The sequence below is a fragment of the Buteo buteo genome, chromosome 6 (genome assembly GCF_964188355.1).
Source record: "Buteo buteo chromosome 6, bButBut1.hap1.1, whole genome shotgun sequence".
Lineage (NCBI taxonomy): Eukaryota > Metazoa > Chordata > Aves > Accipitriformes > Accipitridae > Buteo > Buteo buteo.
The window spans coordinates 25,981,501-25,996,679 of NC_134176.1; the positions used below are offsets into that span (position 1 = coordinate 25,981,501).

A 15,179-nucleotide genomic window follows, 5' to 3' on the forward strand; every position below is an offset into this window, starting at 1 on the left:
ACAACAGGTAATAGTTGTTTGTGTGGTTTTATTACAAGTTGTGTCTGCTGCTCTGTAGTGGATGAAGGATAAAGAGGCCATAACAAGCCTCAACTAGAGGACTGATCGCTTTGAAGTTTAAATAAAAAGCTGGTTCAGTGCTTGAGGTTCCACACTCAGTAGATCTGGAACCCCAACAATCCTGCTTCTGTACATCCAAAACAGTGAGTCATTCCCATTCAACCACAACAACACAGCTGATAACAGCACACTGCATATTTTACCTCTAGCCCATCAACTTCCCCCATCTGAAGGTCATACGAAACATGCAAAAAAAAATATAAGTCAAAGCCCTTAAACTAATAATCACGACCAATACTACACTATGGGCCCCTCAATAGCAGCTTCCCCAGTCAGGCTCTCCATCTTTTCTCATAAAAAGAAAAAAAGCAAAGGACTGAAACAGGCTTCTTGCTGCTGAGTACCATCACACCATGACAAAGAGTGAATGCAGTAGCAAGAAATAGGAGAGGGAAAATTCACCAAATTGCTACTACTCATCAGACTGTTCTCTGATAAGCACTTTCAGAGGCTGCTGACACCTTTTAGAAATTATTATTTTTCACAAGCTAAGTGTGAATACATGCCAAGACAGACAAAAATCTATTTATGCAGATTTTTACCCCAGACTCACTGTAATACCTAAATAGGATGCCAGTTACTGTGTGCACTGCTGCATATATAGGGGACTGGACCACATAAACAATAAAAACATCAATGTAAAGCTGGACAATTGTTCATTTCACAACCATCTATACTTGTGGCCTGTTCTGACAAACAAAAGACAGACCTGACAGTCTTCATCAGATCCCTTTCAAACCAGAGAGTAACCACCACGAGAATAACATTTTATACAGTATTTCTCAGACAAGTTTTTCTGTGCCACTGGGGACATTATTCCAGATCTATTGCACTGCAATGGAAAGTAACTAAACATAAGGACAATATCCATGCCTTTTGAAGCCCCCAAGTCTTAGCTCACTGAAAGTTCCAAGGATCTTTATCACTACAGACTTTCTTCCTCCCTAGGCACTGGCTGTTGGTCACTGAGTTGGACGAACTTCTGGTCTAATCCAGAACAGACAGTTTTACTTCCTCCAGATTTCCTTATTCTACTGTCAAACTACATCAGCCAGACTTTTGTTCTTACCCAGTGAAAGCCTTATGCTTTAGGACTCACACACTGCTCAACTGAATGGTGTGAAAACTTTCATTTTCAATCTCTCTCAACATTTGCATTAGTTTGCCCAACTTAATTTTGATAACAGTCAATTCCTGAAGTGCAAATGAATTCTGAATTTTCTATCCACTTTTTGCTGCTCTCAACAGCCAGGCCTTTTTCCAAAATGTTATTCTTTAACAGCTATCTCAGTTATGGTATTTAGGCCAGTTAGCCTCCAAGGGCAGGCCTAATACCCGAAGTTTAATGCTGTAACAATACAGCAGAGACCCAGGCACTTCCGCTACAGTAATACATGTTTTCTGATGTTCATATAAGGGTCTCTGACAAAAGATGCTTTACCAGAACCCATAAATACTCACATTCATGAAAATACGTGAGAAGACATGGAATAAACTTGGTTTGCTTGGCTCCCAAATAAACATCTCTCTAGCTCCCCTCTCACATTCCTGCAGCTAGAAGGGAGATAGCATCCACATCTCATATGCCTTTTATTAGCATCTTCTGATTTCAGGCAAATTCAACTCAAAACTTTCTGTGGATGGTGGAGGGGGGAGGCGACAGGGGAAGATTTGTAGCTGCATGTTTAAGAAAGAAGCTAAATTCATCACAATGACAGGGGAGAGTGTTGGCAGAGATTTGAGCTATTTATTCTTTTAGGAAAATCCTATAAAGAATGACACGAGGAAGCCTCTATCTGCAGTCTTGTTCATCACACTGGTGAGGAGTCCGATAACAGATGTATGCAGTAGTGTGATTTAGTGCCGGGAGCTGGCCCCTGATGTGTATTAATACAGCGGCAAAGCGGAACGAGCCCCTCTTCATCACTCATCTCTATAAAAGAGGTGGAATCCGAGATGGCCCGATGTTCGGCAGAGCAAGCCCATTTGTTCTGCTGACTGATGGAGCCAGCTCAGGCTGTGTCCTTCACCTCCATGGGGCACTCAGGTTGGAAAAAAGGAGATCACTGAAGCAGGACCTGGTCAACAAGTGAGACGAGAGCAGTTGGACTCAGCTAAGGAGCTATTTAAAGGTGAAGAAATCCAGCACTCTGTGTGCCTGCAATGACAGGCATAGGCCTGTGTTCTGATTCACCTGTGTTTCACCTTTTGCAGAAGTAGTACAACACTACAAACATAAAAAGCCTCTGTTGTGAGAAAATGAGGCTGCTATGATTCCTCAGGTACAGGGGAACCCCAGTGTAAGTAGGGGCAAATAGATGGATGGCAAGGGAGAAAAATCTATATCTATTTCACCAATGTCTAACAAGCATAAGAGTCTTCAGTTAATTCTACATTATTGCAGAGTAATCCTATGTATTTCTTAGGCATTAGTAATTCCACGGTCAGATCATCTTTGACATATAGTAGCAGATTTCAGAAGTTTCCAAGTTACATACCCAGGCTGTGCTCCTGCTGCAATTGGGAGACTGCTGTAGAAAGTCACCTAGGACACAGCTTCAGCTATGCAATCATAAAAGTTTTTCTGCAAGTCAGTATTGTAGCAAACCCTGCCCATAGTTGTTAACTTTGCTGGGGATATTTCTAAACAGGGTCTAAGGAAGCAATCTTTACCACTTCTGACCATTAAAGACCTTGCAGCACTTTTCTCTTGATAATCAGTACAAGCTTCTTGTCCAAATTCCAGTAACTACATTCTCCTTCCTTATTTTGTAATACATTCTCTAATTTTCTCTCCCTCATCCCTAAAAAAAAAATTCCAGTGCTGAGTTCCACTCCAGATACAGATTCAACTCTTCAAAAAGTGTTCACTATACAATTTGCCTAGTCAGGTAAGTACAATTTACATAAGATTTTGAAACATATAAGCATAGAAATAGAAGCTCTCCCTATAGAAAGCGACCAGCAATGCAGTACAGAATACACTCTGAACCATAAATAAATGGCCAGGTAACAGGGCAGTGAGACACTAGGATTCATACCAAGGAAACCTAGTATCCCAGAACTAAAATTGTGTGGCTTCGGATATATGGAGTTTACTAACCTTTTCACTACAGAAGTTTGAATATCCTAGCATGGAATACTCAAAAGCCAAGAAAGAATATCCTAAATAAATAGTCAATAACAGATGACACTTTCGCTGAGCAACAGCTTACTAAATTAATGTTCTTTTCTTTTTTAATACAGAACCTTTCAGAGAGTCTGCAATCCAGATCTGTGGCCTGGAGAACTAGCACAACGTTCTTTCCTACTTCATTATTCTACTGTCTATCCACCAGCCCAAGGAAGAAATCTGAACTTCATTCCTCCTATTCATCATCAGTTCCTTTGGCCTTCCCTACTGTTTTCACATCACCATTTTTCCTATCAACTTACCTACCGCCTTGTTACTGGATTACAACAACAGTTTTTTAATAAGCTAGTTGGAAGAACATGGGTTGCTTTATAGTAGGCAAAACACTTCAAGAGGGGGTAGGGTGAGAGGCCAGAAAGAAATCTCCTAAACCCCTATGTGTTCTGCAGATTAAAACTTTTTCAGATTCTGATGAGTAATCAATCACTTTCTAGAAATATGCACATGAAAGTAAACCAGCATTTTAATCACTACATCCCCAGAGCAAGAAAAAAAAAGTTACTATTTTCATCCACAAGAGTAAGACAACTCCCAGGGAATAGGTGGTCTCACCCAGTGATGATACAAAAATTGCCAGATTTCTGCTCCTGTGAGTGTCTAGAAACACCCTGAAAAAGGGCACCAGAGCAACCAGCTAATGTCAGCCCAACACTGAAGGGACACACTGAGTATACTGATCACTTCCTTATTACCATGTACTGCATAATTTAGGAAGGGTGGAAATAACACCTTATGAAGCAACAGATTATTACCTACTGTACAGTGAAGCACTGTAAGTTATATTAACTTACCATAGCTGCGTCATCAAAGATTTGTTTAGAAGGCAGCTTTTGATGCTATGCAAAAACACATAATATTTTCTCTCACATACGTTTCATTAGTTTCAAATCAAGGTAATGCTATTTTTGACTATTGTGACTCTGGCACTTTGCTCAAGAGGGACATGACTAGAAATGCTGCAACATAGATATCCAGGTTACCTGATATTGGGCTGGACATGGAGGCTGCAGCTGGCTTTCGTTTCCTTTTGATGTCCCTCGAACATGGTGGTCCCAGGTGTACATTTGCTTGCCTATAGAGAAATTAAAACAAATTAAATTATGTTCCAGTATCACCTTCCTGTAAGAACCTGGCCAATCACCCTCCAACTCCCACCTTCCCATCAGCTTCTTAACTAGTAGGCAGGACAAAACAAAAGCTTCTCAGGGAAGTTTTGCTAGCATTCTTCATTAATATACCATCATGCTCCCATTTCTTTTAAGAGCTCACACACATAAACTGTTCAGAAGAATAGTAATTTCTTAGCCTTTAAAGGATATGGTTTTGTATTAACTTTAAAATAACTCTTTGTATAAGCAAAGATGTGATCAAGCACTGATATGACACATGTCCTACCATTACTTCTATACGAGCGTAACAAATGTCTGCAAGATTGCTCTTTAAAGATATTGCATGATATTTTCTCCCTTATTCAGATATTATTTTGCAACTTATTTAGTACTGTAGAGTCATCTTAGAATGTACCTATATACCAGATGTCCATGCATATTGTTTCCACTACAGTAGTAAATTCATAAAGTTAGGAATGCAAAACTGTCTCACGCATTTTCAAAATTATGATTCCCTTATCAAAGTGCTGTGAAAACAGCTGAATCTGGCTTATGGTAATACAGTCTTGCTGCACCTGTAAACTGGCTGAAAGGCATAATCTGTCCTGGTCATATCATCTATTAAGTCTGAAGCCTAGTGATGACCACTTCAGTTTAACCATTTGCCAATTAATAAGAAACCTGCATTATTGGGACTGACTTGAACTGAGCAGTCCTCCAAGTTCCAGACATAGGAAGAAGAGAAGTTTAATTCAGAAAGACAGTCTTGGCAGCAGACCAGAGAACTTTCTCAAATACAATCCATAACGAATACAAATGCATAATTTAGCAATGACATTGGGTTCAAATCCCTGCTTTGTCTGAGATAACAGAGTTTCTTTGGCAAGTTCCTTGGTCACTCTCTGCATCAGATCTGCTGTGCAAAATGCAGAACTACAGCACAAATAAAATCCATTAAAGACTGTAAGGTGCTTACATGGTGTAAAGATTGGAACCATATAAATTTTCATGATTAAGTGATGAAAAGCTTCTGTGCCTTTAAAGCTTGTTATTTTGATTTTAAAAAAATCCTGAAAGTTTAACAACCACATTTATCAAGTACTGAAATCTTTTACAGATAACAAAAGGAAAAGTTCATGGCTTCATGTTTCCATGCCAAAATCTATTTAAAAAAGAAAAAAAGCATTTTTATAATATATACAATTTTAGACACTGAATTCATGCAAAACCAAAGTGTGCTGTTGTAGCTATACAGAACAGTGTAGGGAGCACAAAAAATCTCCTATACCAGCCAAGACTATAAATTGTTTGAATGCTGCTAGGTCTACCTACTTACCTGTAACAAATGCCCAATCACAAAATAAGAAAGAAATATCTACCATTCTGTCTTCTCAACTAAAATTCAAAAGTTCTACAGGAAGTCTACAAGATCTGTCATCTAAATCTGACATTAAGGAATAGTTTCAAAAATCTTTAAATTGTGCTAAGTTTCACTGACAGCCAATTTTTGAAATCTGGGAATGCATATTAATATAACCAGACAAAGAAGTCTCCTGAAAACATGAACTAAAGGCTTTTGAAAATACCACAACACCTATAGACTCCATATTCAAATTTTGTGTTTGTACGCATAAGTGACTAACCTCTAAATGACTACCCGTATGCTAAAAACTGCTTTTGTACATGATAATGATAGTGGCTATATAGTATTTTAGCACAGTTCTACCATGTATTCGGAAACATCTTGGCACACATAGCCCAAGGAAAAGATAGTTTCAGTCAAGTGGAACTTCAGGTTTTTATTTTGCGTCAGTGACACAGTATTAGATTACTAACTAGATGACTATGCAATTACATATAATAATCCAACTCATTTTATCACATAGTAAGGTTCCCTTTTTAATTTTATGAACTTACACCAACGTTAACCAGCTGATCCTTGGTGGAGAATCACTACAGACTAGGAAAGAAGTATGCACTATCATTCCCAAGAGACTTTATGCAATTTTCCCCAGTTCACAAATGTTACAGTTGGATTTTGAATAAGAGCTCCTGGCTCTCAGCTGCACGCTCAAACCACATCTACCCTTACCTCATGATTACACAGGGGGTAAAAAAAAAAGAAAAATGAAAACAGAATATGAGAATCCTAAAATACCTTCTTGTAGTGAAAGTAAAAGCAAATCATACTACAGCTGGAGACTAATAGCAGGACGCTGCATCTAGCAGCCCTGCCTCTAACACACAAAGGCTCAGAGGTCATAAATTGTCTCTGTAACATGTATTTCATTCAGGTTTATCCCTTATTGATCACCCACACTTCAGTTAGTAAATCAGGAACCTATTGATTACTCATGGCTTCGACCGACCTGGTGGTAAAAGTGTCAGTTTCAAGTGGCTGGTGCACTTTACGGGCACCATAAATCTGCATACAGGGAATCTCCAGGTGGTAGGTACCTTAGGAGAGAAAGGAGCAGAAGAATGCATGCAGGGATGGTAGTCCTCATTAAGACATGGACAGAAAGGGTGTCTGAGGTATAATTTATGAAATATGCATTTTTTGGTAGATACCACACTTTTCAATCTAAATTTCTAATCACTAGCTTGCATACAGGTGCTGTGTTGGTAAGAAAATAGAATTGGTGAATCGCAGTTTAACAGCAGACTCCTAGAAACACCACCACCAGGAAAGTCAGGTCATGGGTATGCACAGCACACAACATTGCAGTGGACAAGCTGAACTATAAACAGTGAAAATTTCACTGACAGGCTGCAACCATGAATTAGTTTTTCTGCCAAAGTTGATTTTTAACAACTCTTCTGAACAGTTTTTTAAACTGTGAAGTAGAATAGAACAGGGCTGAGAGGAAAACATGACAGAAAATGCACATTCATGCATTGTCACAAGCCCCTCTGTGAAGAAGTCTGAGGCACAGAGCTTTGTGGGATGAAAGACCTGGGCCTAAACTGAGAAACTAGAATAGTACTTACTCTGTCCTTAATGGCGTTCAATCTCTTCTGCTAGGCTCCTATACTTCCTTCAATGTTGCACAAACAGTAATGAGAAAATAACTGCCTGGTTATTTTTGGACTATGGCTGGTTGATCACAAGAAAAAAACAAAGTCACAGTGCTCAGTCACAGTTGGATCTGCTAGGTGACCAGAGATTAATGTGAAAACCTAGTTTACAGTCTAGAGAGGACTGAAATTCTAACCTAGGAAGAGAAAAAGCAGAACACACCGGGAGAGACAAAGTAGGATCCAAAGTGCAGCTACACTGATGGCCGTAATACATCCAGCTCACACTGCAGCCTCTCACTGCCAGGAGTTAGTGAATGAAAAATTACATATCTATAGAAAAAATGGGTTTATATGAAAAAAGTCTACAGTGTCTTTCTGACAGTGATGTTTGGGGTTGTTTTTTTTTAAATCACAAGCTAGAGAAATTATCCAGCAAATATGGATTTACCTTTTGTTTTTAACATAGTACTTAAGATACTTAAGTCTGCATGCAGGTCACGCTGGAGAAAAAGTGGGCTTTGCTATGCAGAAAGCTGAAATTCATTGCCATCTCTAATGTGCCAGAAGTAATGCTTCCTTTCTTTTCTCTTCCACATATTTATTCTATGACTTTATTTATATATTTTTTTAAAATTAACTGTAATTGCATACACTGGAGTCCTATCTCACTCCTACAGTTCAAGGTGACCATGTGCTGGGCCATATGGTCACAGGAGCTTGCCACTATTTTACATCTACCACAGGGTTTCAAAAGAAAATTAGGATTGGCAGTACAACCTGTGGGAGACAATACAGAGCACAAGCAGACACCAGCCCACAAAGAACCTTACTGAACAGCATCAGGCCCTTGAAACCTTCACTATCTGTGAATAAAAGTCTAGATTGTAAAGTGATGTCCACTCTCTGAAAACCCAGGGTAAAAAACACCTCAAACTCACAATGGACGTCTCTGAGAAGACCCTACAGAGCTAACTGTGAGAGTCTGTGGCCTTCTTGGAGGCAGGATGCACATCGCACACTTGGGGGTATATGCCTCTCACTGTAATCTCACATCATCCAGCTTCTCTGCTGACAATCTTTATTCTAACTCTACCCTTACAGGAAGCAAAGCACTTGGATTATGTAGTGAAAGTGAGAGGCAGCCATTAATCTACTGTCATACAAACAAGGCATGCTATTATCCTCATGTTAAAGTAAATGTTCAACAGAGATAGCCTTCTAACAAGGACACTGCTACTGAAACTCCACACAACCCAGCTGTTGCTGTTGTGATGCTATATTCCCAGCAAACATAGGCCAAATAAAAGTCTCTTTCTCTAAGCCCTGAGGTGCTACCTGAGGCTGTTGATGGTGGCTTCACAAAATTAATAGTAAAAGCAGAGTTCTTCCTCCTCTTTGACTATAGAGCCAGCTGGGCACCAAAGTCTGATCTGCACATAACACGTGTAAATCAATATAAGTTGCTCATCCAGTCTGCACGCAAAGCTCCCCTGCATGCAAGTGGTTCTTGCTATCACATCACACTGTAGATATTTTCTGTGCATAGCAGAGTCTCCTCTGCCCTGCACAGCCTCATGGGAGAGCTTCTAGAGCATGTTTTCAGATTCCAAAATCACTAACAGGTCAGCTCACCTCCTAAATCATCCGAAATCCCACAGGTCTTCATCCAGCAGCAGTCTGTTCCCCAAGTAAGCATTCTAATGCTGTAGCAGTTCCATTCCTAAAAGTCTGTGTGGCAAATGCAAGTGAACACATTTTCTTGTAGTTTTCCATGTAAGCATTCTAAGCAGAGACGATACAATCCCATATACTGCATTCTCTATTTTCATACTGAATCACATGATATCTGTGCCAGAAAGAGTCCTAATATTTGCCAGACCTGCTGAGTATACGGATTTGATAAAAGCAAAATGCTTTATAGGCAAAGAAAGCAATAGCAAGTAAACAAAATTCTGAAGCCAAGGGGAATTTATTTTTCACTCCAGAGAATTAGGATTCACCAAAATGGGAGCATTAGGCCTCAGACAACTGCATTTGACACTAGGTTGATAGCTGCGTTCATTGCATGCCTGTCAGAAGAATTCAGTTATATCCCCAACTGGAATATTAGCCAGACTTTAGCAAAGGAAGACATGAAAGTGCTCCAGCTAAATGGAAAAAGATTTTTAAAAAAGAACAGGGAGAAAGATGCCTAAAGCAGTTGACAGCAGACATTTTTACATAAAGACAATTCCAGGAAGATGAAGATGTGTGGATAGGTTGCGTGGAATGAACTGGATACTGTCCTGGTCAAGTGAGAAAGCATGAAATTGTGAACATCCATTCACTCCTTCAGCTGCCTCAGGAAAGGCTTGACATTGCGGGCAATCCCTGTACTTCCACATGCTTGGGTAAGAGGCAGAAATGTCAGGATGTCTGCACAGATACAGAAGAGAAAGAACAAGATTTACTTTGACGAGCATATTTCTAGAGCTAGAACTAGAATTAGAAACATTCAAGCCTTTTCACTCTAACAGCACCACCAAATCCAGGGTTCAGAGCAACTGGCAGTTTCAAGGAGATGATCACTCACCCCTTCAGAACTTTAGCCCGTGTTCCAGGCAAGATGAGACACTTGCTTCTAAACCCAATTAAACTCTAGGTTTACGGTTAATATTAACTGAGAGTACATGCAAAACGATTTTCTTCAATTCATCTGTACTGTTCAGAGGTCTCTCTAACATTACAAATCTCCACCTTCATCATCTGTTTGCCATCTGAGGTCCACTTTTCCTATGACCTCCAGTGAGAACATTTAATTGAGTTTTTCACCCATAACCTTATTTTCAAGGCTAGGCAAACAACGAATGGCATTAGGGACAATTTATCTTCTACCTTCCTCTCTTATTCTGCCTGCTATTCAAACTCAAATTGAAGAGAACATTGGCCCTAGGCTCTTCTTACACTGCCTCAAGGGAATAACATTCCACCAACCAAAACCTATGACGTCTTCCCACTGATAGAGCCATTGAATATCCAAAAATCTAATAAGATACTCCACTTAAGCCTGTACAAAATCCTCTTAAGTAGAAGGAGTTCAAGAAGAAAATTCTGTTCAGACCACTCCTTCCTCCCAGAGAGGCAAATGGGCAGAGGAGAAAGCAGGGAAAGATCACTTGGGCTGTCCACGCAAGTCTCTACTTGCTTGCTTTTAACAGCCTGCATCGTGAAGCCGAAACCTTAACAGACAAGACATGATTAGCAAACGCTTTGTGCTCTTAAAGGAGAGTAATTATAGGCATGTGAAAAAAGGAAGAGATCCCTGAGGTACTCTTCCTTGCATGCCTCCCGAGAGGCAGCAGGGCCATTAAAAATTCCATGATGAAGAGGAAAAACAGCCTGGGAACAGCCAGGAGGCAATACAGCAAATTAATACACCAGCCGTCCCTTGGGAGGACTGCAAGAAAGCAGGAAACTCTCCTCACTTCACAAAATAAAATTATACCACTAATGATAACAGTCACCACACACACAAAACTGCTTCTAATGATGGGTGTGAAATTCCCAGTGCTGTGCACACACTTTGAATGAAATCTCTTCTCATCACAGACATAAAGCAAGAAAGGTAATCTTGGTAGCGTACAATTTATACAGCCTTTCAAATAACACTTCCCAAGGAACCCTCCACACAGAACCTCCTCCTTGACACTGAAAAGCCTTTCTTGAACACCCCCAATTGTGCTCAGTATTCTGGCCTTCAGCTCTTCTTAAACGAAGCACTGGGTTACCAGTATTCCAGATGAACTGCACCAAAATCCACCATTGAGACAAAGAAAACATTTCCATGGGAGAGAAAAGACTCTGCCTGGTAACTATACTCCATTGGACACATTCGTGATAGTAGAAACTAAGCAGAGAGAGGTAATTTTGTATGGCATGGTGGGCATCAGGTTGAAGAAACTGGATGTCCACAACATCAAGACAATTTCTTCTCTAATACATTTTATATCATTCTCAGGGGATTAGCTTCCCCCCCACACACACCATTCTGACAAATTTCCAAGCACAGTTTCTCCAGGATGAGATGCAAGCTGTTAGGAGCTTACTAAAGCGCAAACTACTGGAACTGACTCCATCCACAGCAAAAGAGGAAGATGATAACTGGGGCAATGGCTGAACAGCATTTACAGTGATCACCTGAACCTCCTGTAAGAAAATGGACTACTAATAGGCTTGGCTCTTGAAGCACCTAAAAGAACAACTATTATCAAGAAAACACTTCTGTGAAGGAACAATTTCCTTCTGAGCCCCTGGCAGCATCTTTACATAAAGCAAGCACCTTGCACCAGAGAGTTCAATCCTTGCCACATATATGGGGCCACATAACACATTCATTCTTTCCATATTTCTTTCTCCTATAAAGATTCTTGAGCACATTTCACACTAAAATAGGAAGTACTTTCTCAAACTACAGGTACTTAAGAACACAGCTGCCTCTGGGATGGGACAACTCTGCCAACATTCAGTAACAATTCACCAGACATTATATTTGTCAGGACACCGGTCATCTGTTCATTAGAGGAAGGTACCAAGCATATATTCATTGGTTAACTAGACTACATATTCAGCAAAACCAAGCAAACATGATCCCTCCAGGTTTAGAAATCTCTTGTCATAACCAGTAGCTTTGGAAAGGGCCTTCACTGATCATCATAAATGTAGAGACTTTGCCTTGTTTGAATTTGTGAGCAGGATTTGTCTACCCCTCCTTTCTAGAAGACAAACTTCTGTAGACCACTAAGTAAAACACTCAAGGCACAAGAAAGGTTATCCCAGCTGTAAATGAAGAGACCAATCGATCTTCTTGCTTCACAGCCCCAAAACATCCCCACAGTGGGGCAAAAGCAGAGAAAGGAACCAATTTGCTGACGCACAATCTTCTGAATTCTTTTTATTCTCATCCAGTTGAATGTGTAAGAGCTTATTTCTTCCTCCCTCCCCCTTTCCAGCTTTAATATGCTGGCTACAGCAGCATGAGGTCATGGTGCGACATCACAAAATTCCCTGCAGAAGCCAGTGGGAGGAGAGGCTTTCCTGGGTAGGTGCCAAGCTTTCGTTCAGACACATAAAACCTCAGTACATTTTTCATGCTCTATTTGCTAATTAACAAGGGAAAGAAAGCCATGAAGCTGAAAGTCCAGACGTTTCCTTCAGATTTGGTCCTTCATACAAGCACATATGCAGAATTGTGTCCCAAGCAAGGCTTTGTCTTCGTGCACAAGGAAATTGCTCAAGGGCACCTTACCTTTAGACAGTCACCTGCAGCACAAGAACAGGAGTCACCTCCAAGGCCAACACTTGAATTTAATTTAGGATTAGTCAGCAGAAGGTGCCTGAATAGCATATTAACCCCAACTATGCAGACTCAAATATACCTCAAAGTTTGGCCAGACCAAATCTAAATTTTAGCTATAGCAACAGAGAGAGATATCAAGCTATTAGAGGTCTCAGGTGAGTTCTGAATCTGCTCAGAGGGTCTATTTTAGGCACCCAGGATACCAAAATGCCTCAGCATGTCACCCACATGAGCTTGTCAGCACCTTCCCTCTCATCTTGTTCCAATTTTAATAGTGGGCAACAATACTATGCCCATTTGTACCTATATAACAGACTCACAGCAACTCACTACACAATCCAGAACAGATCATGTTTATTTCTAAAAGCATAGTATGTTCTGCCTGTCTGTCATACACTGTTTCATATACTCTAAGCACTTAGTGTTTTAGACTCTCAAATAATCTGTATCAGTATGTTCTATGCTAGGTTTGAACACAGGCCTCCTAGGACTTCCAGGTCCACGATTATTGTTCAGACCACATAGTTCTACTGAAGATAACCATGGGAGGGAAGTGAGACAACCCCAACAGAGCAGAGCAAGGGAGTTACCTGGCAGTGCAGTGTGCTGGTGAGCATCTTCGGTGGGAAGCATCAGCAAGCACATCCAGAGAGTACAGAGGAGATAATGGATTGAACTGGAAAGTCAAGAGATTTTATTTAAGCAAAGCGTTAAAAGAAATAGTCTCCAGATACAACTGCTCAGATCTATTCCTTATAGTTGTTCACACACTATAAGGAGACCTTTCCAACACATCAAGGGGTGAGACTAGGTGAGAAACTGACTCTAACTTCAGACAAAAGGCTAGCACGGGGTGCAACAGCAAATCTCATAACCATCTTCTCACAACAGACAGCCTTATAAGCACGCTCCCTTTTTCAACTTGCATTATTAAAAATGCTGGTTGACTAAGAGCATGCTCAAAGTGGTCTACTGCTGCATACCATGAGCAAAAAGCCTGCCTCCCTTTCAGGAAGCCTCTTGTCTACCTTCACGTTGTAGAGAGAAAAGTCACTGTTATGAATGGTGCAAGCACAAAACTTCCCACAGAGCAGTTCCAATATTCCCTATGGTCATATGTATCACTGAAACAGACCTCTGGAAGACTCACGCCCACCAGCTTCAGTTCACAATGAGCTCCCAACTCATTCCACAGCAAGTGAGCTGCTCCCCCCACTCCCAAACCACCTCATAAGCTTTCCTTGCAAACTGCTTAAAACAAATTTCTGAAACACTGCATGGTCAGTCTAATCTCAGATCCTTTGTTAGATATACACTAGACAAATCCTGAAGGCATCAACCTGTGCAAGACAGCTTGTTGTAGAAGACGCAACTCGTAAGATTTTTTTAAAGGTCAGGACAGAAATGGAATAATCTAGTCAATCAATGCATGGAGCAAACTTTGCTCAATATGCAAATAGAAAGTTTAGACTGGTAGCTTCTCTGGGGTACCTGCATTACACTTCCGTTCAGCATCTCCTCTTTATTTATAATTCACACCACAAGCAGGAAATTCAATTCCATCTGCTTTGCAAAGTGCTACACCAATCTCCAGAATACTTTTCTTGTATTACGAGTATTAATGATGCATTTTTAAATATGGACAAATTAATAATCCACAGCTGTAGCAGGACTCATCATAAAAGCTATCTGCAACTCTAGAACACAGTACTAGGCCTTTGCCTTCAACCTTTCTGAGAAAGAAGAGGCATGATGCACCACAAAGCTGGGGAGCTCCTCCTTAAGCTGGACTGTTAGTTTACTGTCAGTGAAGTAACACTGCAGCTGCACAGTAGGGGAGACTCACCAGTAACCCTCTGTAGCTGATTCAAGTTCATTTAAGAAAAACAAAAGTAATTTATTTTGGTCATTTTAAAGCTTACACAGTTATCATTCTTATCTTTAGCAGTATAAAAGCAGTATGTGAAATGTTGTCATTAGCAGAAAATACACAATTGCACAAAGGCCTGAAAATTATTTCTTGTCATACATGTATTTTTAGCCACCTGAAGGGCAAACCAGATTTCAATCCTACTGCTCACCAACCAAAATCCAGCTCACAAAGGAACAGAAGTGAGTGTGCATGGCTAGGAACACTGTTACAACAGGACTGCTCAAATGGAAGATCCTTTTTGCTTTCTGCTATTAAGAATCTAAGCTCTTATATTTTAAGTAAAAAAGTCTCCTAGCACTGCAGCTATGAAAGACTTACTAGAGAATATAAAAGTGCATACAGAAGAGTTTCAGTTACAAGAATGCCTATTTCTCTTGCTTATCACCTCTTACATTTTCCTGTTACGGCTGCTATTTAACTACAATCAGCTCACCAGGTTTTTTCCCTTCTCTGTTGATGAGACTATCA

The 15,179-nt window shown here is 40.3% G+C and overlaps 1 protein-coding gene across 11 annotated transcripts in view; it reads right to left on the reverse strand.

Annotated features, from left to right (window-relative positions):
• GPATCH2L (G-patch domain containing 2 like) overlaps positions 1 to 15,179 on the reverse strand; it is a 43,100-nt gene that overhangs the window by 11,799 nt on the left and 16,122 nt on the right. For 5 of the 11 annotated variants that reach the window (XM_075030123.1, XM_075030127.1, XM_075030124.1 and 2 more), the window contains exons 8-9: positions 13,369 to 13,454; positions 4,294 to 4,385 (exon numbers count right to left, since the gene is read on the reverse strand). In XM_075030123.1, the coding sequence (XP_074886224.1) occupies positions 4,294 to 4,385; positions 13,369 to 13,454 (178 nt within the window). The other 6 variants (XR_012650724.1, XR_012650725.1, XM_075030130.1 and 3 more) reach the window with 4 other exon arrangements.